Here is a 25,006-nt window from a genome sequence, read left to right as displayed (position 1 = left end):
AGAAAGGACTGGCATTGTCAAGGATCTTAATTGGGATCCCACTCAAAATGCAATATTGCAAAACATACTCAGGATACGCTCCACACTTTCATCCACTACTGCCAATGTTGTTATTGTTGACGGGGACGCTCAAACTCTGGAACCACTGGCAACCATTTTATACGTAGCTGAATTTAAACATAGACGTCTTATAGGGAAGGTTTGGATCACGTCACCTCAGTGGGATTTTGTCAGCATTGCTAACACTAAGGGCTTCTGTGCAAAAACATTCCATGGGACTCTGTCTTTCACAACCTCCATGAAGGCCGTGCCAGGATTCCAGGACTTCATTCAGACTCTAAAGCCTAAAAAGTCACTTGCACGATTTCTCTGCTTTTTTTACAAATTGGCATTCAGGTGTTGCGGTGATGTGAAAATTAAAACTTGTAAACACTGTACAGGAGCGGAGAAACTGGAGAGTCTGCCTCAGACTGTATTTGAGATGGAGATGAGTGATGTGAGCTACCGTATTTACAATGGTCTCTATGCTGTAGCACATGCTTTAAATGCCATATATGCGTCCAGGCCAAAAACAATGCTGAACAGAGACGCAGGCAAACCTTTGAACATTGAACCCTGGCAGGTATATTCCTCACTGTATTGAAACGGTTATGTATGATGCAATCCCAAGCACACTTACTAGGAAGATAATTGGAGCACAGTGGAAATCACTTTTATGTAAACTTGCTGTGCATTGAACAGGTGGTGTTGTTCCCAGGCACATGGGGGGGGCACATTGCTAAAGCTAAGCAGATCTGAAACTTGCAGAAGTTTGATGACAGACCTCTTGGATATCACATGCACATTGCTTTATAGCCCAAGCCTATGCATGTCTACTCTGATGTAAGTCCATTGTGTTCAATGGGGTTGACTCCTCGGAAACCGCATAGGGTTGAAGCCTTAAGTTCCAAAATGTAAGAAAAGCGGAATATAGGAACGTGTGATTCAAGCCGCAGGTGAGACAGAACCGCCCCTTTGTAGCCCTTGGAAAAGTACCACAGCTGACCCGCCTGCTTACATGTGAGGCGGCTCTCTTTCAATCCAAGAAAGCAGAAGCAAGGAGAGGCTCCTCAAGTGTAAGCAGGCACGTTTCCAGCACCAATGAGCTGCACCGTAGCCCCAAGTGAAGGAACAATTGTTCCCTGACCTTGACAAGGCCTCTGTGAACACCCCCACACTGCAGGATGCAGAGCATGCCCCAATGGCTTAGTTGCATCAGTGCTGCAAAGTTTGGATTGGGCCCATAGATATGGAAATGTTGGATAAGATGGTGAGCTGAGAGGAGAGGAAGATCTGCCAAGCCTATTCTAATAGTTTTTAATAAATGAAAAAGTTATTTTAACTTGTACATCTCAGGATTACAGGTGTCTTTTCTGACCAGGGGTTTGGTAATACAGTGCACAATATACATGGAAGCTATCAGCTGTTTTCTATTTTTGTCCAATCTAGATGCACTCTTTTTTGAAGAATGTCCACTTTAACAATGGTGCTGGCCATGAAGTCTGGTTTGCCAATCAGGAACTGTCTTCTGGGCTTGATGTCATCAACTGGGTCACTTTCCCCAATCAATCCTTCCTTAAGAACCGAGCTGGAAAGATTTCTCCAAGTCAAGGGTTTACCATCCATGATGAGGCCATTGTGTGGAATAGCAGATTTCAGCAGGTAGGGCTAAAATCCTTCAGCAAGGTCACCTCTTCATTTGCTTGGGAACATTCCTGAACATGAGAGCATTCCTGGAGGCATGCACTGCATGCTATGGTGGGGGCAGGATTGAGAGGCATTTGAGATGTAAAGGAGCATACTTTCCCCTGACCTCAGTATAGGCCCCCTGACAGCGTGGGGGTCTCCTTGTACCTATGCCAGCTCTATAACTGGTATAAACCCGAGGAGAGCCAGAGGGTGGGGAAGCTTGAAAACTAGGGGATAGGTTTCGACATGCATGACTCCCACCAGATCAACCCCTCCCCTCCCTGACTGACCCCTGTTCCTCCCCTGAAGTGCCCTATTACTCCTCCTCTCTGCCCAATACCCAACCCTGCCAACAACTTACTTGAGTCTCAATTTGTGGCAGCCAGAAAGTGTCCTGCAATGCCGGAATGTGAGTCCTAGCAGTGCAGGGCGACCAAAGGATTTTACTCCTGCAGTGCAATCATATACCTGACTACTCAGAAATAAGTCTCACTAGTTTGAATTGGGCTTACTGCCAGGAAAGTGTATATAGGATTGCAGCCTTACAGTCACAGTTGGTATTGTACAAGTCTTGTAGGAATGCTGAAACAAACCATTTGTACATATACCTAAAGTTAATATCCAAATGAATTTTAACTGTTATATTGTCCCCAAACATCCCAGAAGCTGTAAATCTATCCACACTTACCTTGAGTAAGACCCATTGACTATCACTGTTAAAAGCCTCTTAAACATAGTAGCCTGTTAAAAGTACAGATCTGAAACATTTCCACAACATACATACCATGGTAGCATAAAGTCTCATATATTAAAAATAAAATGCACATTGAAATGAATGGGGACCCATCCAAAATTGGTTCGCGACTCACCGAATGGGTCCTGAACAACAGTTTGAGAAACACTGAATAAGACTGCAGCCTTAGAGTCACAGATCGGTATTATCCAGGGTTTGTAGGATTGCTATGACTACACCATTAGTACACATGCCTATAGTAAATATCCTCATCCACTTTATCCTAAACTTCTACTGGGTCATTCCTGTCCTCTACAGACACAGAATAAAATCATTTTAAACATATTTGCAAGGCAAGTAGCCTATCATGCTGATTATTCAAATATCTATATTGAGGAAAAGGTGGTAAATCAATATACCTATATCAGGGGTCAGCAACCTTAAGCACTAGAAGAGCCATTTGGCCCCTTTTTCCGGAGGGAAAAAAACCTCAGGAGCCACAAAACCCTTTTGACATCTAAAATGAAGATAATACTGCATATAGGTTTTTTTTCACCTTTATGCTCTAATAGGTCCCATTTTTATAATGTAGCCCCCTCCTGTAGCTTTTAGTTAGTTTTGCCATACATTCTTGTCCTGTGTTTTCAGATGCCTGGTCCTCTATGGTGTTTTGCCTGATTCCAATTCCATTCTCTGCCTGGAGAATTATGCCCACTTTAAGCAAATTAGCTCCCCTTCTTCCCCCCAACAAATGACCCTGGTTCTGCCCTGCAGTCCTGCTGGACCCCACCTCCAGGGTAGCTCGCCTGTTCAACCTGCAGAGGTCCTCTCTCCTGCCAGCAGCCTCCCACCACTACAGCAGACCCTGGGTCATCAGCAGGTCTTGGGCTCAGCAGCCACACTTCAAACTCCAGTGTCTCCAGTAGTCCATTAGTCACAAAGTCAGTCAGAGTACCCAGGCAGAGTCCAAAGTCAATAAGCAAAGTCACAGTCCAAGATCAGATTCCAAAGTAAGTCAGTCAAAGTCAATAAGCCAAGTCAGTCATTCTCCTCTCCTACCTCCAACCTGCACTCCTTCTACAACCCACACCCCCTTCCTCAGGTGCCTGTTATATCCCTGAGGGCCCTATTGCCTTCAAGTGGCTGCAGCTGTGCAGCACACTCTGCTGGATGCCCAGGCCTTACCCTTAAAGGGGCCACTGCTGACACCACATCTACCTCCTCACCAGATCTTCCAGGATTTCAATACATGTGGTGGTTATGACACCTGCTTTTCTTAGATAGATACAAAAGAACTCCCTCCACCTTCCAGAGGCACTCTGCTGGAAGGAAAAAAGGACATAGACTCCAGAGGTGGGGAAGAGAAGAAGGGGGGGCAGGTCTGCTTCTGCCCTGCCTGCCTGCTTGCCTGCCCTCCCTCACTCAGGCTGCAATCCTCTCCACACTATCCTGGGAGTAAGCCCCATTGGCTACAATGGGACTTCTGAGCAGACAAGTTGGTTGGAGCTCTCAGGTTGCAGTCCTCTCCACACTTTCCTGGGAGGAAGCCTCACTGACTACTTGTGAGTAGACCTGCATAGGAGGGGGGCTGAGGCTGCAGCTCTCCACACCTTCCTGGGAGGAAGCCCCACTGACTACAGTGGGGCTCACTTGTGAATAGACCTGCACAAGAGGAGGCTGAGGCTACAGCCCTCCACACCTTCCTTGGAGTACCCAGGGACTACATCGGGGCTTACTCTCAAAAAGACCTGCGCGGGCTCCCACTCACCCGCCCTTGCGCTTGGCCATAAGCAGGCTCCAAGGCCGCCATCCCAGGCTCCCTTTCCTGGGAGTAAGCTTCATCTGCTGTAATGGGGCTTACAACTGAGTAGACACGCATAGGAGCAGGCTCCAAGACTGCCATCCCAGGCACCCTTTCCTGGAAGTAAGCTTCATCCGCCGTAATGGGGCTTACTACTGAGTAGACACACAGGATGTCTCCTCTGCTGTGGAGGAAAAGCCTCTCCTTGCACTGAGTGGGGACCTGCTCAGGGAAAGGCGGGCTGCAAGGGTTCGCAATGGCTGAGGAGGAGGACATCTTGCTGGAGAGTTGGGGAAGGAAAAAGCAGGGAGCTTAAGCCTGCAGAGCAGGCAAAATTGAAAAGGGAAACCAATGCGGGGAAACCAATGCGGGCCTTCTGTTACCCCCTTTGCCACTTTCACCCGGAGGAGCCACAGCAGACAGCTGAAAGAGCCGCATGCGTAGGCTGCCGACTCCTGACCTATATTGAGAAAAATATCAAATAGATAGCTGGGGTTTGACTTTTACATAGCTAAAAGTCATTATGTTTAAAAGCCCTTATAAATAGATGGATAGCTGGGGTTTGACTTTTAGATAGCTAAAAGTCATTATGTTTAAAAGCCCTTATAAGACTTCCAGAGGGCCAGAGGAGACCACGTGCGGCCTGAATGCGATGGTAAGGGGTGGCAACCGGTGGGGAAGGGGCAACATTCTGTGATCCTGGCCCCGGGCAGCACAGGGGCCAGGAATGCCAGTGCAATTGCCAATTCCCTGATGAAATAAAAGCACGCTGAGTTTTCTGCTAGCAGAAAGGCACTTTGGGATTAAAACCAAATCCTGGTGCATTTCCTACTTCTTTGGACTGTGCTCTGAACTGGTTTGAATCCCAGTAGGAAAAACAAATCTCTCTACCGACTCTCCCTGAAGTCAAATACCACAGGAGTCTATAGCAGGTCACTGGCAACAGGGGAGTTCACTGTTGCTGGTCAGGATCAAGTTGATCTCCTGTTCTTGATCAGCTGAAGTGCACTGAAAGAGAAGGATGGTCGTGGTGGTTGGCATCTAATGTTTGCTTCAGTGTTTCTTCCCATTCTTTCTTCTTAGAATCCGCCTGGTTCAACCTGTGTTGAGAGCTGCCGTGTCGGACACAGCAAGACGGTTCGAGAAGGGAAAGCAATCTGTTGCTATGATTGTACTTTGTGTCCAGATGACATGATATCTAACCAGACAGGTGATTGACAGTGTCCTGAATTTCCAGGAAATATTTGCAAATATTTGTCCACCCTAACACCATAATATATTCCTAGGCATGGTCTGTTCTTCTCCAAACACTTAAATCATGATGCATGGATTCTTAAAGGGAAACTGGTTACAACTTTAACATGGGAGGATTCATGAAAGACTTCAGAGGCAGTCCATTAAACAGTTTAGTGCACTTAACTCCACTGGTGCCTGTCACTTGCTGCATTTTGTCATTCCTCTGATACTAAGCATTGTTCACCAGGAAAATGAGGAATTCTTATCCAATGTTTGCTTTCAAACTTCCATCATTCTTCTAGATTCATACAGCTACTGACACTCTCTTTGTCCTTTTCAGATGCAGCTCATTGTGTCAAATGCCCAGAAGACCAGTACCCAAACAAGAACCAAAATCAATGTATCCCCAAACAGACAGTCTTCCTAAACTACGAGGAACCCTTAGGAATTGGTTTGGTTTCTATTGCTTTTTCCTTCACAGCAATAACAGTTATGGTGATACTGATCTTTTTAAAGAACTGGAACACTCCCATTGTCAAAGCCAACAATCAAAACCTCACCTGCATTCTTCTCACCTCCATCCTGCTTTGCTACCTTTCCTCCCTGCTCTTCCTCGGAAAACCTAGCAAGGTGTCCTGCCTTCTCCGACAATCGGCTTTTGGCATCATTTTCTCTGTGGCTGTTTCTTCTGTTCTGGCAAAAACCATCACTGTGGTCCTGGCCTTCATGGCCACCCAGCCAGGGAACAGGATGAGGAAATGGCTGGGGAAAAAGGTGGCCCACTCGATTGTCCTTTCCTGTTCCCTCATTCAAGTGGGGATCTGCACTGTATGGCTGTCCACCTCTCCTCCTTTTCCAGATGTTGACATGCACTCCCAGACTGAGCACATCATAGTGGAGTGTAATGAAGGGTCGATCATCATGCTCTATTCTGTCCTGGGCTATGTTGGTTTTCTGGCCCTCACCAGCTTCACAGTCGCTTTCCTTGCCCGAAAACTGCCAGATACTTTCAATGAAGCCAAATTCATCACCTTCAGCATGCTGGTCTTCTGCAGTGTGTGGATCTCCTTCATTCCTGCTTACCTGAGCACCAAAGGGAAAGATGTGGTGGCCGTGGAGGTCTTTGCCATCTTGGCCTCCAACACTGGCCTCCTGATTTGTATTTTTCTCCCTAAATGCTATGTAATTGTTCTAAAACCAGATCTCAACTCCAAGCAGCTGCTAACAGAGAAAAGAAGTAATTAAATTGGATTCTAAGATGATGGTTGTTTTGCATTTCTCTATATATGTTTCCATATAGTATGAATGCTGCATCACAGCATATCACATTTTTAATTGTCCCTTTACCCCCATACCCACAAATAAATTGACCAGACTTCAGCTTGGATGATAATGGGCCACTTTATTAAGTCTTTACTGCAGCGGGGCAATAACAATAACATATAAGCGTGCAGGGCAATATGGGGGAAACGGTCCTAACCGTCTACCTCCCCCTGCAATCCCATTGGGCGTACCGCCTGGCTCGAGGCCCCAGCTGTCAATAGACAGCCTAGGCCTTTCAACGCCACCCCCAAAGGGGGGAAGGCAGCCGGACTTCAGACCAGTAGACAGAGCCTCACTGGCCTGACAGTTCAGGCAAGAGGCTTGCCTGCCTGCCTCCTGGAGCCGGTCAGGCATCATGGGAGCGGTTCAGAATCACCCCTCCCCCTGCTGCCTTGGATGGACACTGAGCCAGATACCTACCTACCCAGCTCCGCATGTATCCTGCCACAGGGGAGCACAGCCATGCGCTTGTCCTCCCCGCTCCCCACAAGGATGAAATCCTTCAAGCCCTGCTGCAGGTTGGATAAAAACAAGTCATTGCCGACTGGTGACAGGTGCACCCCATTGCTGTGGAACAGGGCAGGCTGCCTGAACCCAATAGCAGGGTGTTGGATCACTGCCCCGCCCTGCTCAACTACTACCCTCCCCAGGTAAGCGTTCACTCTTTTCCTGGTGACATCTATTCTCTGGACGCTCCGCGCCCTGCGCCAAACACGCCGGGGGAGGAGATTGGAACGAAGGATAGCAATCCCCGGGAACCAACTTCTAAGCAATGAGAACTCCCTGCGGGCCTGGAGCCTCAACGACATTGAAGTCCTCTGGCCCAGGTCATGCTCCCCTAAGTGTACCATGATTACCTTGGGATGGGGATGCCATGCCAGATAATTAAGCCGCAATGGCATGAACTGTTCCCAGCGCATGCCCCTTCTGGCAGCCCAGGTGACACTGGCCAGGCCTCCCAGTTCCAACTGGGAGCCGAAGCTGCCGGCCATCGCCCTCTTCCGGGCCCAAAAGATAATTGAGTGACCGCAGATCAGGACCCTCATAGGAGTCGACCAACAAAGACCTGCAACAGAAAAATTAACATAAGCCACTAACACTGGAACGCAACAAGATGCCATTAGGCAACACAACCAGGGACTCCAACCCCTCCCTCCATATTAACACCAAGGCTGGTGATGCCAGTCAACATGCCCCCCCAACCATTGGGGGAACCTGACAAACTCAGGCCCGGCAAACCGGCAGGCCTCAGCGAACATAATATTTAAAGGCGCCCAAGTGCCATTGCCCGATCCTCTGGATAGCTCCGGCACGGAAGCCCAACCTGGCTGCCGTCAATGCGGCACCGATTCTAAAGGAATGCAGGCCGAACTGCTCGGCTGCCATTCCAAACCTTTGCAAAGCTACATTAAAAACCTCCCTGAACTGATACACTGTCAGGGGGGAGGGATTCTGATGCTGAAAAAATGGCCCGTCCCCCCAGGGCGCCACGTGGCGGTAGTCCACAACCGCCTGAACCGGGCAGATATCCACATCGGCACCTCTTTTCAGGTGGACCCACTGGCCCTTACCTCACTGGTCGGTCTTAGAACACCTTAAAAACAGAGAAACATGGTTAACACCCAACTGACAATCGCCCCATCGCAAGGCCCTGTCCCCGGGGGTGACTTTAGAAACGGATAATACCTCGCTAGGGCGGACAGCCCCAAAGAGCAATACCAGGCTATAAGCCTTAAACAGCATCACCTCATAACAAGATGCGCAATGCAGACTGAAGTTGGCACATAAGCCCCACAGCAGGCCCGGGGTGACACCCGGGGAAGCACCTTACACCGTCCAAAGAACTCTGACACCTAACTGTGCATCAAAAACAGACTTTCTGCTCCGTGAATATGTTGGGATTGGGGATGATTTTATTGGTGGTATTTTTTCCCTGCGTTTTGTCTCCTTTGACTTACAAACCTTTCAGGAGTTACCTGCGGACCTTGAAATATCCAGTATGCGGTAAGTATTTATTGGTTCTGTGAGCAATGCAGATTATTTTTGATTTGGCCTTCAGATATATTTGGATAAAAATGTATACGGTGCAAATGCATCCACCAGCACACATGTACTGTTATATAGATTTGCATGTATAGAGAATAGTTATATAACTTACCCCTCAAGACTTGACTCAAGAATTTGGAGCAAGGACTTGAATCTCAACATGAGGGTACAAACTTGAGACTTGACTCAAGATTTGGGATTAGGAACTTGAGAACATCACTGGCAAGTTTCTGGGAAACGGAAGCTCTTCATTCTTGTTATCTCTTCCTGTTGTGTTAAGAAGCAGCTCTTAAAGCAAGTCTCACATTTTTCCCGCTCTCTAAGCAGATGGGTTTACATTTCAGATGAAATCTTAGAACTTTCCATGCGATTCACATTGCAGGATCTTACCAAAGAACTTCCAGCACATCCTGGCCTTTGAGTTTGCCTTTATTGAGATCAACAATAATCCTGAACTTTTACCCAATATCACTCTGGGTTTTTGCATAATTGACAACTTCTGTATACAAAGGATGACCTATTCTGGCACACTACAGTTGCTCACCATAGGAGGTATTATTAACACCAATTACAACTGTGATACAAGGAATAGAAAAGTATTGGCCATTGTTGGGGGACTTGACACTGAAAACTCCATCCAAATATTAAACCTTGTCAGCATCTACAAGATACCACAGGTAGGAACACTGGGAGAGAATGGCTATAGAAAGGACATAAGTTTCCAGACTTTTATGAATGCTCTGGGTGAATGTTAGTGTTATCTTGGCATATCTTTTTATTTATTTTTAATACAGTTTTACTTACCTCATAGTGATTGAATTTTTTAAAAGGTGAAAATGTACAAATTTTTTCATGAGCGTTTCTGGGAAATTATTCTCGATTTCTAGCTCTATTTTTTCTATTTCCTCATATTTGATTTGTTTCTGCTATGTCTGTGGCACAACTTTGACAAGCCGTATCTCCATGGATATATCTAAAATGATGTGGCCTGCAGCCAAAGTTTCCCTTTCTCCACGGGAAATTCCTCCTTGAGAAGGTATCCTTTTCCCGGAGGAAGTGATCCTTTGAATGGCAATCTCACTCCACTTTTATTTTCAAACATTCTTCTATGATGACACACAAAGGTTACCACTGATTGGAAAATTAAGCACATTTTAAAATCAACTGTTGTTGGATTGTTGTCTGAATAATTACAGAATCATTTTCCAAACTGACTATTTTGCTGGCGCAGACTTGAAAGCCTCTGTGTTGGGCAGCCCGACATGGAGGCTGGATACAGAGAAGCAGAGCTCCGTCAGTCCTACCCCCCTCCTGGGCCATTTATTCCCTCCCACCCCAAAAATACCTGCCACTGCCCAGCATAGCAGGAGTGTGGGCCAGCCCTCCATGCAGCGTTGAGGCTCAGCGCTGACTGGTGCCGGCCCTGTACCGGTGGTCCCTCCTCTCCGGGTACCGTGGATGTGTCTTACGACATGTTTATGACACCCAGTACCAGAGCAGGAGCCCAGCACTGATGCTCAGGTTGGATAGGATTGGGCCCTAAGCTCGTTCCTTTTTCAAGAAAAATTCTAGAAACCCCCACCCTCACCTACTAACTTTCTTCTGCCATCTTAAAGGCCAACATGTCTTTGCTCAGTTACTTTCTCACACAAAGCAAGGTCAGAGTTCTGGTATTCCACTGAGTCTTTGCACTGGAATGCGTAGACCCAGGCCATCAGCTATCTTGACTAGACCTCTGCACTGTGCCTTGAGCCTGTCAATCGACCATGTGGCAGAATTGTGAGAGGTTTCCTTGTCACCATATGGAACCAGGTGGAAATGACTCCTTTTCATCTGATTGGATTCTGGTGAAAAGTGATTTTATTTATTTTATTTATACAGGTATTTACATACCGCCTTTCTTATTTTGCCCACCCCAGACTGTTCTTAGGGTGTGGCACTATTAGACAGGTTGGTCCTAACTGGCAGCTGTAGAGTGTAGGCGCAGGTATTTGGTGTGCACACTGCAATGCAAACAAAGAATAATGGGGAACCCGAAATTGACTGTAAGAGGCTGCCTGGCTTGAGGATGTTGCCTGAATCCAACATTCATGCCCAACATTTGGGCATGGATCCCAAAGCTGATTCCAAATACTATCTGGCAACTCTGCTTCCTCAGTCCCATTACAGAGCAAATTTGGAATCATCTACAACCTTGAGTGGGGGGGGGGGGCACACACTCAATGAGAGAATATAGAGTACCATGACATCTATTCCAAGACTGATGCTGGAGGGTCTGGAGCTTGGATCCACTACAGTGTTTACAGAGTTCCTTAATTGTCATTGGTTCAATGAACTTGGCCCAGTTATAATCCAAACTTTACAATGTGTATTCCCTGGGGACAGAAATGAGAGCAACTGGAACAAGGCAGCAATGTTGGGGTTCGGGAACCATTTTCTTAATTCTTTTTGCCCCTGTTTCAATCATTCTGTCCACTAAACTGCTGTTCCTATTAGAGAACAGTCAATTGTAAATTCTCCCTTACGCGGCAAATAGCCGAATGCAAGGGGTCAGATTTATACTAGTAAAATCATGGGGCAGGAAAATGTTAAATCCTCCCTCTGCAGAGCATATGACTTGATTCACTTGGAAAAGCATGGATGCACTTTAGACAAAAATAAATAAAAAAAATAAGATTCCCCCCCACACACACACACACACATTGTCTTTCAGTTTAAATAAGGTGACTTGCAAACAAGGAAGAGATTGTGCAAAGGTCTTGCACACAGACTTGCCAAAGGAATCCTTATTTGGTTTTTGTATTATGCATGTGTTGCACACAGTGCCACACATGGCACTGTCAGCTCCTCATTGTTGTGTAGTTACACAGTTTCTTCTTCATGTGTTTGTGCAAAGGGGCAAAATTCTATATTATATCAGTGTGCACTCTTTAGGATACAATTCAATGAGATGAGACACCTCATAACAGATCTTCAGTGTCTCTTTAAGTTTAGTCGGAAGAATCTCCAGATAGGAGATGGCTAACAGTTTCTGGGAGGCCCAAATATGAGAATTCCAGAATAATTCCTCTTGTTTGCCATTTGTTTCCATGGAGCTCAGTTATGGTGCCACACCTCAGTTGTAAATCCCAATTCCCTTTCTTGTATGGCATGGTCCCAAGTGCAGCCTCACAATATCAAGGAATCATCTACTTACTCCAGCATTTCACATGGAAGTGCATTGGCCTGATTGCCCCGGATGATGACAATGGAGAAAAGTTTGTGCAGACTCTTACGGCATTGCTCACTGAGCATGACCTTTGTGTTGCTTTCATGCAAACAATGGTGACAACAATATCTGATCCTTATGTAGACTTGTGGAATCAAATAGTCAGTGTGAATAGTACTTTCTGTCAGAGCAAAGGCAATGTGGTGGTTGTATATGGAGATTCCCATGTCCTCTTGGCTTTAACGGTATGGCTGGATTTCAGTCACAAAGCTGGACAAATGGTTCTTATAGGAAAAGTCTGGATCATGACTGTCCAGTGGGATTTCACTGCAGTGGATTCTTGAGGTCTCTGGTTACTGAAACCCTTCCATGGTGCTCTCTCTTTCACAAGCCACACAAGTGATGTGCCAGAATTCCGGGATTATCTTCAGGACTTTTATCTTTGGCCTTCCCATAATCATGGTTTCATGCGGGAGTTCAACAGGAAAGTCTTTCAGTGCAGAGCTCTTTATTCTGACCTTGTCCCCTTGAAGAGTGAAAGCAACTGTGGAGGTGAGAAACGGTTGGATTTGCTCCCAGGAGCTGTGTTTGAAATGAGCATGTCTGGCCCAAGCTATAGCACCTACAATGCAGTTCACATGGTAGCACATGCATTAGAGAAAACGTACTCGTATAGGTCTCAGTACAGAAAGTTCAGAAGAAGAGGCAGTCTGGATTTGAAGGAGACACAACCATGGCAGGTAAGCAGTGATTGAATAGATTTGTATTATAGTTGTTAATATTATTAATATAACATTTTTCAACAAAAAGTCGTTCATAAAAAAGTTTACATAGCAAAATAAATCAGTAAATGTCCCCAAAGGTTCACAATCTAAAAAGTGTGTAGAAGAGACACCAGCAGCAGCCACTGTAAAAGACACCATGCTCGGATAAAGAGGACAGTTACTCTCCTCCTGCTAAATATTATAAATATAATACACCACTTTAAAAGGTGCCCAGTTAGCAGAGTTTCTACATGACTTAGGGTGCAATCCTAAGTGTGCCATAAAGCACATTTGTGCCTCCTCTAAAGTTGGCTGGGCTGGCACAGGGACGCACACTGGCCCGTGGAAGCTGTATCTAACCTCCGCACCGACTCTGACAGGGAGGGTTGAGTTGACCAAGCTTGGCCAACACAAGGGTCTGGGGTGGGCAGGGAGGAGGTGGGAGGGAGGTGTTCCAGGTAGGGGAAGGGCAGGCAGAGGGCAGTCCCAGGGGTGGGCAGGCGGGGAGTGGGAGGTGGGGCTGGGATCCAGCAGTTATGCTGGATCCCAACCCCCTTTCCCTGAACAGTGTGGAGAGGCTGCAAGCCACTCCACTCTCCTCTGATTTATACCACTTCCATAGGTAGCGCAAGCAAGAAGACCCATTGGGGCTGTGATGGCTTACCTGGGGGTAAAGGGAGGAGTTTTCCCTTACCTCTGGCTGAGCCACTTTGGGCCCCTAACTTGTGCTGGATACAGTGCAGGCCTCCTGGCCTGCCTGTTCTAGCGCAAGATAGGATTGTGAATACATCAGTCTTATGGGCCACTAGCACAAGTGGCACTAGTGTTGCAGAAGCAGAACACACTTTCCGCCAGTCAGAAAGGGGTAACTGGTAGTAAGAATAGCCAAGCTCTTCCAGCAGTTTCTGGAAGAGTTTCATGGCATTTCTGAACCATGGTTTCTGCTTCTGAAACCATTCCAGACTAATGGTTTGATTAGTTTAGCCATTTAGGGCCCAATTGTACCCAATTTTCCAGTGCTGGTGGTGCAGTTGTACCAGTGGGGTATGCACTGAATCCTATGGTGGAGGGGCAGTCACTGGGGCTTTCTCAAGGTATGGGAACATGTGTTCCATTACCACAGGGCTGCATTGTGACTACACCGGAGCTGGAAAGTTGAACAGGATTGGGCCCTTAGTTATTGATTTTCTCTCTAAACCACTTGAACTTTTTTCTTGAAAAGTGGAATAAAAATATTCTTAATAATAATATTCTTCTTAATAAATTCCTGTGAATCCACCTTTTGATGGGGATCTGATTTCCTCTCATCCTCTCGAAGAAGCAAGTCCTATGAAAAGTATCTAGGGGGGGTCCCCATTCCTTCCAGTCTGCCAGTACAGACAACTCTTGAGCACAAAGTTAAAATTCCACACTGCTAGCAGCAATGAATCCCAAAATTCATGAGCAAAATCTTTAAAAGGGGAAAAAAAATGTTGCATCTATATTATAATATTTCTCTTCTTTTTCCCCCCTGCAAAATTATTGTTCCATCACTTCCATTTGGTAGAGATTATAAATACATTTGGTTTTCCCATATAATTCATTTATTGTTAACTTTTCCAATTCTGCTTTATTTTTCTTCTAGATATGGATCATTGTGAGAAATGCCCTAATGATCAATATAGCAACCAAGAACGAGATCAGTGCTTTCCCAGAGTTATCCACTTCCTCTCCTATAAAGAACCATTAGGAATTGTTTCAGCTTCCAGTTCCCTTTCTCTCTCTCTCATCACAGCATCGGTACTGACAATCTTTGTTTCAGTACATGAAACTATAGTTATGCAATGCACTGTATTATAGAGAAAACAATAAGTCAATATTAAGACTTTTTTATAATCGACATGTTTTCATATAAAGCAAAATTACCTTATAATGTCAAATTATCTCTTTTAAAAGTTCATAAAAGGAGATCAGGCAATTAGAAACGGTGCCATGCATAGTCCAGTTAGGATATTTCTTCAGTTCTTCCGTTTTTAAGAACTCAAGATTTTAAAGTGGGAGGATCTAGTATATTTATTACCTACAACAGCGTTTCTCAAACTTTGAGGGAACTTTACTCCCTCAGTTAGTGTTTGCAGGGGAGGGGCTAGGGCAGCGATGCAATTCCCAGGATCGCTTCACTTGGGGGGGGGACAAGAGGGTGCTTTTCACTTACTTTTAACTAGGTAGGACTGCAGAAGGATGCAGGAGGTGCGGGGATCCCAGCGCAGCCCTCTGTAGGGCTCCCCAAAGCTAGGAACATTTTGCAGGAGGTACTTTGCACCCACTTTTACTGAACATTCCAAGCCTTGGGGAGCCTTGTGAAGGGCTGCAAAGGGCTCCCCACACTTCCTGCAGACTCTAGCTGCCCTACCTAGTTAATAGTAAGTGTAAGTAAGTAAATAGTAAGTTAAAAGTAAGTAAAGCCCCCCTATCACACACCCCTTAGCTAAGTGATCCTGGGGATTGCCTCACTGCCTCCCCCCTTCCCCCATGCTTTAAAGGGACAGGGGAAGCGTTACATGAACTGGTGGGTCATGACCCACCAGTTTGAGAACCACTGACCTACAAGAATCTTAGTTTTGTTAAAGATTCGAATGATGGTTCATATAGCACATAACTATATGACAATCTGAATGAGAGAAAATGTGGAGTGTTTAGAATCTTATATTCCAAGAACAATCATGCCAACATTTCCCCCCCCCCAAAAAAAAAAAAAAAAATCTGCTTTGAGACATATCCACTAAATATGAAGGAACACTTGCAATTTCAACATCCTTCCCACACAGATTTATGCATCCTAGCTTCGGAGTTGTGTAATGTTATCTGTACATTATTCTGAAATGATTTTATTTGAACTTAATACAAGAGAACTGAGCTAATCCATGGATACAAATAAATGGATAGAAAAGAGCCCTCTTAGAGCTGGATGTTGTTGCTCCAGTTATCTCTCTGTCTTTTGCAGAGAACACCATCACACAGGTGATGAGATTCCTGAGTTCCTACCACCAGAACATTTAATGGAGCTGAGAGAACCACAGAGGGGATGCTGGAAGACCCATGTTGCTGTGCATTGGTCTCTCAGAACACCACAGCCTCCCAATTGCAACACTGTTCACTGATTTTCTATCAGGAGAATCTGAAACAACTGGAGGTGGATCTAAGAAGTTTTGAAAAAAAGGCACACCAATGGCTAGAATGGCACACCAATGGCCAGTGCCAGTGGGAGTATAGGAATAAATTTATAAAACAAAATTTACCGCCTGATCTAATATAAGTCTCCCCCCCTGCATGCAACTGCACCAATGGGTCAGGTGCTGCATCCTGTAAACTCATCCCAATAAATTAACTTCATTGTGCTGCAATCCTAGACACACTTACCTAGAAGTAAGTTCCATTGACCTAATGTGATTTACTTCTGACTAGATATGCAAAGGACTGTGATGTAAGTCTAGCAGTATGTAGCTATGCCTGTGTTTGTTGTGAATACAGCCCTGTTCTTCAGCCTCATCCCTGAGAACCATTAACACAATAACAGCTTTTGGGAAACTTCTTTGCTGGGTGGTGATGTTTGTGGTTTTGGAGGAACACAAAAATGGAGACTAATGAACCAGTAGTGGACTGGGGAGGGGGGGAGCCTAATCCTGTGGCAATGCAGAGGTGCCAACACAGCTTCCACTGTATCCTGCTGGGGAGTGACATGTATTGATGTCTCCATGGGGTAAGGGAACATTTGTTTCCTTGCCCTGGGGTAAGTGCCAGCAGCTGCCATGCATCAACTTGAACTACTGCCAAACTCAGCACCTTCTTGTGCCCACTTCACCCTCCTTCCTGTCCCTGTCATCACACCATTCTGCCCAGCCCTCCCCTGTTCTGTCCTGCCCCCTCCCCTGTCAGCCTACCTTAACTGGTAGATCTTTGGCCAACTGCCAGCACATAGGAAGTCCCTCCAGCCTCCCCACTGGTAGCCTGACAGCACATGCTGTCAGCAGCTGCTGCTGGCACGATGCAAGTTCTGCCAGCAGCTGGCCCTCACAGTACTGAGTCATAGTATCGAGTAAGTTGGGGGGAGGGGGCCTGATGCTTGAAGCAACACTATAGCACACAAACCCCTTCCACTACCCATTTCTATCTCCTTGACCAGATTATGGACCACTCAAACATTCCAGTACTGTCTTCCCAACAATGGACAACCCAAACTCTACCATTTTCCATGATCAGAGAGAAGGTTGTGAAATAGGCTTTCAAAGGATCCTACAGCTGCCTCATCAGAAGGATATCAGCAATTACATTCTGCAGGGATAGGGGATACCTGAAGAATCCTGTGACAAAGGATAAATAAGCCTCAGGATTCACTTTCTAGTTGCAGCAAAAAGGAACAGCATCCAGCATGAGCAAAACCCATGGACCATTGTATGGTTCCCAGTGTCTTTCTGCAATGCTTCCTGCAGGCCTCCTCTAAGGTCCCCCATCACATCATAGTGAATAAGTAGAGACATGACATTCGCAACCCAATCTGGATCATAATTGATTCCTAGGAGAGGATTTAGAAAGAAGAATTTGTGTCCCCCAAAGCAGGTGCAGTCCATCTATAAGGCAAAGCAATTTATTTGGGTGCTGCTGGAGTGCATTTCACTAATGCCATAAGGCGGTCTACCAGTGGCAGACCTCGCATTTACTTGATGTGGCAAATGCTGGAAGTACAGTTTAGAGCATCAGGGAAACTTCAGGAGGCTTTCTCGACACGTCCTGGAGTTGCGCAAGGCATTGTGCACTCCAGGTAAGCGGGGAAGCAGATTTGCGTGCAGGGGTTGGCTACATTCTGCAGGGGGCGCCATCGTGGACCTTTGCCCCAGGGTGTAGGGCAGGGGAGGTTTGCCACTGTGGTCTATACCGGTTGAACATTCATTCTACCAGCTTACAGGCCCAATAGAATGGGCTTAAACACACACAGTTACATCAGTGTGGATAAAATGTCAATGCTATCACCTGATTTATTTTTCAAAATGATTTACTCTTAGGTATCTCTTTTATTTTCACAATGAAATCACTGAGCTCTACAAAGACAGAACATCATATTATTGACTCCTTAGAAATCCTTTGCAATCAGATGCAAAGAAATGCATATCACTGAACAAGAAGTTACCGCACAGAACCCTTTTTCTTAAAGAACTGTTCCCTGGTGTTCACCTTTGGCTTCAGCAAAATGATATACATTTTAGGGGCAAAAATACAAACCAATAATCCAGCACTAGAAGCCAAAATGGAGAAGATCTCCACGGCCACCATGTACTTGCCTGTGGTGCTCAGATAGGATGGAACAAAGGTGACCCAAACACTGCAAAAGACCAGCATGCTGAAGGTGATGAACTTGGCCTCATTGAAAGTGTCAGGGAGCTTTCTGGCTAAGAAGGCCACAGTGAAGCTGACAATGGCCTGAAAGCCCATGTAGCCCAAGACAGTGTAAAACATGGAACTTGAGCCCTCATTGCATTTCACTATGATCTGCTCTGGTTGTGAGAACATATCAAGATCAGGAAATGGGGGAGAAGTGCTTAGCCAGCTGGCACAGATGCCAATTTGAATCAGAGAGCAAGAAAGGATAACACAGTTTGACAGCCTTTTCCCCACCCATTTCCTCATCTTGTTCCCTGGATTTGTGGCTGTGAATGCCAGAACCACAGTGAATGTTTTGGCCAAAACACAAGACAGTGCAAGAGAAAAGGCATTTCCAAAAGCAACTTGTTGAAGGAGGCAGGTCATCCTGTTGGGTCTTCCAGTGAACATCAAGGAGCAAAGGAAGCAGAGCAAGAGGGAGATGAGCAGGAGGTAGGTGAAATCTCGGTTGTTGGCTCTGACGATGGGAGTGTCTCGATACTTGACAAAAGTTCCAAACACCAGGGCTGTGAGCAGGGCAAAAGCAAGTGCAGTGGATGCCAAACTGACCCCTAAAAGTTCATCAGCAGCTAGGAAAGATATAACTTTAGGGATACATTGGTAGTTGTTCTTGTCTGGATACTCATCTGCTGGGCACACATCACACAGCGATGCATCTGAAAGAGAGCAGTTTTCTTATTGACATGTCTATACAATCTGTAACCTTAATGGTCAAACACAGTCCACTGAGCGTTTATGATGCTCTAGCAGGATTGTCCTACCATTGATTTGTTGCCCACCCCAAAGAAATTGCCATTTGATAATTATTATGAGACAAGACGGTATTTGATTGCCTGTAGGACACAGAAGGTGCAAAAGTGGAGCCAATGACCAAGATTACCTATCCACTTGCCCTTCTGAATTATCCACCCCCCACTCCAATACAGCTGTACCAAGACAGAATGTGCTGCATCGGGGAGGGGGGGCTGTTGGAGAGCTCTTCTTGTGGTAAGTGAACTCATGTACCCTTGGGAAAGTCTCCACCACTGCCATGGGACTCCTCAAGTCTACACCTGCTATTTTGCAGGTATAAGTCCATGTGTGTAATGGTGATGGAAAGGGACTAGGTATGGGCGCATATGAGTACTGCCAATCCCTCCCCCAGTCTGCCTCCATCTCTGCCCTCTGCCCCCTCTGGCAACTCCTTCATCCTTCTCCCCGCATGCCCCATTCTGTCCCCATCACTGTCGAACTCACCCTTCCTGGTCTGGCAGTGGGCCTCCTGCCCTGCCGCCAATTGTGGCAGCATGCTCAAAATGGACTTCAGTGGAGCATGCTGCATGCTGCACTGAAGTCCATTTTACAACTCATTTGCACTCTTGAAAACCATTTTCACACAGAGGCTCAGTCCTGGATAGGATTGATCTGAAAAGCACTTTCCCAAGGGAAGGTGTTTCAAGGGGGTTCTCAGCAGGTGCTAGGTAGCGGTTTGTTTGGTCCCGAAGAGAGAAGGGCATGGGGGAAGGAAGAGAAATATTTAACTCAAAGATTTGTGGGCTTGATGCTTCTCTTGGTATCATCCTAAGCAAACGTAGCATGACCTGAATCTAGACTTACTGAGTGTAACCAGGATTCTGGCTTATTGATGAAAATCTCTGGCTGCATCACCTACCTGTTTGGTTTGAAATAGTCCCTTCTGGGCATTGCGAACAGTCAAAGCAGCAAAACGGTTTTCCCTCTTTAGCTTTTCTGCTGTATCCAGGGTGGCATCTCTCAGTGCACAGAGACTCAGGCAAAGTCTGAAAAAAAAAATATAAGGGGATGATATTTATTGTACTTTTTAATTGATTCATTTCTAGACAGCCTGCCCTGAATGTCTATATTTTAATCTATGTGTGTGTGTCCCCCAAAATTGGCAAATATCTGAACCTAAGATACTAACAGCACAAACCTAACTAAGCCCCCCACCACCAGTGTGGCTGTGCAATGGAGCACATGCTGCATCCCGCAGAGGGGGCAGTTCTGGAGGTCACCTGAAGGTATAATAACTTTTGTTCCCTTACCTTCAGGTAAGTCTCTTTTACCCCAAACAGTCTCTTTTACCCCAGTCTTTTATGACATTTAGCTGGTGCAGAACCGAGGAGGAAAAGGGAGAGGGGATGGAAGAGGGATAAGATCCTGGTGCATGCTGGTGCCACTGTGATCCAGCTTTGCCCTCCCCATCAAGAAACTCCTCCATTCCCATCCTCACCCTTTTCTGCCCCCCACCCATTCCATCGCCTGCCTTTCACGACAGCTTACCTGCTTCAGTGCAGGCCACCCTCTGTGGCAACATGCCAGGGCCGCTGCCATCATTTCTGGTGGTGTCACCAAAATGGCCACTGGCATCACATGGTCTGCAGTGTCAAAAATGCACGTATGCTGTCAGACATGCCTTTATGACATTGCAAAGACCAGTTAGGATAGGGACTTAAGAAATGTTTTCCATAGTTTAATCAAGGAAAAAAAACCTCAGCACCATTGCTGTCCAAGCATGATTCATATATGGTATTCACAACGAAAATCCCATTCACCTTTCCATTAACAATTACTTCTCTTGACATCCAAGTACAGATCAGTGATGAAAATATCTTAAGAAATATTACAAGCTATTGCAACTTCGATATACGATTGTCATAGACCCAGGGATATGATGTCAGAGAGGATCAGAGAATACCAACTGTGAATGAAGACTGTTTTCTTCACTCTCCCCAGTGGGAAACAGGAAACCCCTCGTAAACTCTGCAGAGGCATCTGGGAGATGCTTCCATTTGTAGATGACTGCCAGGCTCAGAAACAGAACAAGTCTTTCAACCAAATCATTCCAACACCACTACCAACCAATATTGGTGGATTTGGCAACATCTGGTTGTGTGGACCCTCTGTTGTACATGGTACCTTGACTACCCTGACATTACCTTGTCAGGGTGCATTCCTCATCGGAAACTTGCTGATATAGTAATGCTCCGTTAAAAAAACCCAAGTCACCAGTGCTTGAAATGTGTCTCTCTGAAATAGTCTATCTTAAATAATAACATATGGGTTTAGTTTGGTAGTTTGCTGGAAAGAGATGAACAAACCATCTAAAATATGGTATACATACCTGGTTGAATCTTCTAGGCCATGTGATGTCATCGTTCTTAATAATCAGTTGTTGGTTTGAAGAACATTGAGCATTAATCCTTCCAACTCTTGGTTGAATGAAAGACTTATTTGGGAAACTGATCAAGTTAAGAATGTCATATCCACTGGACAATTCCATATGTTCATTAAAAAACACCTCTTCTCCAGCACTGTTGTTGAAATGGACTTTACTCAGAAATGGGTGAAGCTAGAAAGGAAGGCAAAACGTCAGGACTGGAAAAAGATGACAAAGAACTGGAAGGCATGGAAAGATTGCCAGATAAAGAGAGCTTCCTATATTCAGTGTACCAGGGTTGCATGCTTTCCTTGCTAAGTTATTCTGCATGGGGAGAAACCAACATACAAGATTCTTGCACACACAAAATCAAACGGAATCCTGACTGAGTTTTGTGCTTCCGCAACACACAGAAAAAAAAGTCACACATAACATTGTCATCAATTTATTGGTGTACAATTTTTTCCATATGCACTTACAAAATCATACGTGGAACAGAACAAAATGCTATCTCCATGTGTATGCCTTAGGTTCAGCACATATATTGAGATAAGAGCCCAACCCTATTGTCCCATGTCCACCGATGCAGCCGCACGAAACGGTGTGTTCTGAATCCAGCAGAGAAGAACGGATTAGGAGGCTTTGAAGGGGAAGTGGAATTATTTTCCCTTACTCCACTGCAAGCCTCTCACTCCCCAATGAATCTCCTTGGGCCTGCACTAGCTTTCACAAGTCTTCCCACTCAGATTCATCTTCCTCCCCCCATGTCTGCCTTACTTTCTCCAGCAGGCATGGTGGGGTCCCTCAGTAGGGTTGGAGCACTTTCAGCAGTGTTCAGAAAGTGCTCGGGAGTCCTCTGAAAATGGCTGACAGAATGCTATATGCACCAGTGACAGCCATTTTGCAAAAACAGAAGACTGTGAAAAGTGTAGAGACCTGCCACTGGCAAGATAGGATTGGGCGGTAAACTTCTGACATTACCTTCCATGGCTGCATTGTCTGAAGATCCAGTCTTGCTGTTCGTGGCATAGCTGCCCGTGCTTGTGAGTGAATGGCATGTAAGGCATGTGCCAAGGCATAGACTCCATTGTAGATACCGTAGCTCTGGCCAGACATGCTCATTTCAAACACAGTCCCGGGGAGACTCTCCAGCTTTGCCCCTCCTATGCAGTGCTGAGATTTGGGATTTTTACACCTAAATGCAATTTTCCATAATTGTTGCATAAAGAAACTGTTTCGATGCTCAAAAGGATTATATGACTGGAGAAAGTGTCGAAATCCTGGCACTTTGTTTTTGTGGATTGACACAGACAAGGAGCCGTGGAAGTATTTGACATTCCAGTCATCCCAAAAAATCTTTGAAGTGATGTCCCACAGCGCTGTTGTGATCCAAACCTTCTCTATGGGTTTGTTTGCATAGTGTTTCTTAAGAAAAACCTCATAACTGTATAGCAGTATTTGTAAGTTTTGCAAGGAGTAAGTGTCCCCATATGCAACCAACACATTGACTTTCATCATACCAAGAGCTATCAGGATATTTCCCTTTGAAGTTATCATGTTTGAAGTTTGACCCGAGGAACGTGTGGCTAATGGTGCCTTCTTTGTGAAGGCAACACAGATGCCACTGCTGCTGAGCAGGGGTTCCAGTCTGCGTACAAACTCTTCCCCGCTGTCATCATCGGAAGCGACAAGACCAATCCACGTCCACCGGAAATGTTTGAGCAACTTGACAATCCCTTCGTACTGAGAAGCTTCATTGGGCACCATTTGGTAGAAAAAAGGGAACTTACTTTTGTCGCTCAGCCCTTGATGAACAGAGGCATAACTGAGCTGAACAGGAACAAAACAATGTGGTTAGAGCTATGAAAAAGATTGGAATACTTGCAGACCGAGGGCGATTCCATAATATGGATTTACAAAAGACAGCAAGACTCACTGACATTGTGGCAGTCAGAATTCTGGGATAGACAAAATACTGATGTGCATTCAAGGAATCCACCTGTATCAGCCTGAATATAATGACGAAAGATCAAAAGTAAAAATAAGATAAAAGATAAAAATAACAAACAAAAGATTTCTAGGAATTCCAAGTACATCAGATGTATCATATCACCAGTATTGAAGCAATATTGTAATCATCGACTATATTATCATCCTCATATTGCAGATGGGGGAGTTCAGTTAAGGCTGCAATTCAAAATCTCCTGACAGCCCAATTCTGGCTAAACCACCCAACTGATACACAGCCCAATCCTGAGATGCCCAGAGCACAGGGCTGCAGTGGTGCCAAAAATGGCTGCCACCGCATCCAGTGCACTTCAGGCAGCCACCGCCGGATCCTCGGGAGAAGGGGACTTTCACGCCCTTCCCCCAGGTAAAGCACAATGGGGCTACTTGATTCTCCCAAAGGTCAGTGGAGAATCAAGAGCCTCCATGTTGGGTGGTGAGCCCTACACAAAGGCTCTGGATCTGGTGGAGCAAAGCTCCAGTGGGTTTTGTTTCCATGGATTTTGACGGGAGAACCAGATGCACATCATTTCCAGGAAAGAACATAGTGAACTTCTTGTTTTGTGCTAGAAGCAAGATTTATCATTCTCTCAAAACTACTGGCAGGAACCCTCAAACACGCTGAGATTTGCTAACATGGTTGAGACTAGGCACTGAAAGGCAGGATAAACATTCTCTGGGTTAATTTGGAAGCTGACTTTGTACACAGTCCTACCTGTGGGAATTTGTAAAGACTTAACATGGTGGCTAACTGGATGGCCGCATCAGAGCGAAGCCCTCCAACTATGGCTGGCATCTTGGGTTGCCTTCCACACCTAAAATTGGGGAAGCTTTCTTTGTGCGCAGACAGGAGGGACATGGCGATATCATAATTTAATCTTGGATGGAAGAAGTTGTCATAGATCTGGAACCCCAGGGTCATGTTGGGCAGAAGGGCTGAATCCTTGTTAATCTCATCAACTGCAAATGCAAAGGCCAAGGAATGCTGGAAGTTCTTTATCACTGGCCTACAATGAAAGTAGTAGATTTTGATGTCTTTTTCTACATTTAGAACACTTGCTGAACATCCTGTGGTTTGGGGTGGGTTGCTGGAAAATGATGAACAGTAGTGGAAATTGGAACAGCTTGCTCCTTAACTATTGCCAAAACGTTGCCATCCTTGTCTCATGCTGCTTTCACTTGATCACATTCCCCTTGTAGAAAATCTCCAGGAAAAGTGAGCTACACACTTAACAATAAATTGAAGACAATACTTTGTGGCATGTCTTTGCTCTTTGAATTCCTCTTTGGAATAAAGAAACGCCCTCCCTCTTCTCTAGTGGGTTGAAGACCTTTTTACTTAGATTACTTCTGTCTGATGACTTGTATAACAAAAATGTATTACACCACATCATTGGTGAAAACCTACTAGGAACATCTTCTGTTGCTCATTCCTGATTGACATGGATTATTTGTTGGGTAATGGAAGCCAAGCTTACACATCTCCATGGACTTCAAATATGAAAGAGTTTGATAGTCTCATAGGGATTGAGATGTGACCACTGTATGTGAAATTCACCATTAAGTATCTTATCATATTGCTTCACAG

The 25,006-nt window shown here is 45.5% G+C and overlaps 2 protein-coding genes across 2 annotated transcripts in view; one reads left to right on the top strand and one right to left on the bottom strand.

The window, feature by feature from the left end:
• The window catches only part of LOC136652475 (vomeronasal type-2 receptor 26-like), a 77,045-nt gene extending 52,705 nt beyond the window's left edge, over positions 1–24,340 (bottom strand). Inside the window, exons 1-3 of the mRNA XM_066629418.1 lie at positions 24,134–24,340; positions 23,068–23,241; positions 19,906–20,032 (exon numbers count right to left, since the gene is read on the bottom strand). Of these exons, the coding sequence (XP_066485515.1) occupies positions 19,906–20,032; positions 23,068–23,241; positions 24,134–24,340 (508 nt within the window). The remainder of the gene's footprint in view (positions 1–19,905; positions 20,033–23,067; positions 23,242–24,133) is intronic.
• LOC136651180 (vomeronasal type-2 receptor 26-like) lies at positions 4,852–7,847 on the top strand. Its single transcript, XM_066627370.1, has 4 exons — positions 4,852–4,917; positions 5,346–5,472; positions 5,839–6,735; positions 7,756–7,847. Exons 1-4 carry the CDS (start codon positions 4,852–4,854, stop codon positions 7,845–7,847), a joined length of 1,182 nt encoding a protein of 393 aa, XP_066483467.1.
• Positions 24,341–25,006: the final 666 nt, after the last annotated feature.

This window comes from Tiliqua scincoides, chromosome 5 (genome assembly GCF_035046505.1).
Source record: "Tiliqua scincoides isolate rTilSci1 chromosome 5, rTilSci1.hap2, whole genome shotgun sequence".
Taxonomy (NCBI): domain Eukaryota; kingdom Metazoa; phylum Chordata; class Lepidosauria; order Squamata; family Scincidae; genus Tiliqua; species Tiliqua scincoides.
This window is presented reverse-complemented; position numbering and strand designations above follow the sequence as displayed.

Bases quoted from the DNA above. Each gene is read 5' to 3' on its own strand.
- LOC136651180 (XM_066627370.1), top strand. From the start codon at position 4,852: ATGTTTAAAAGCCCTTATAAGACTTCCAGAGGGCCAGAGGAGACCACG. The intron at 5,473-5,838 runs GTGATTGACAGT...TGTCCTTTTCAG, and splicing joins CATGATATCTAACCAGACAG to ATGCAGCTCATTGTGTCAAA. The intron at 6,736-7,755 runs GTAATTAAATTG...CCCTTCTGGCAG, and splicing joins GCTGCTAACAGAGAAAAGAA to CCCAGGTGACACTGGCCAGG.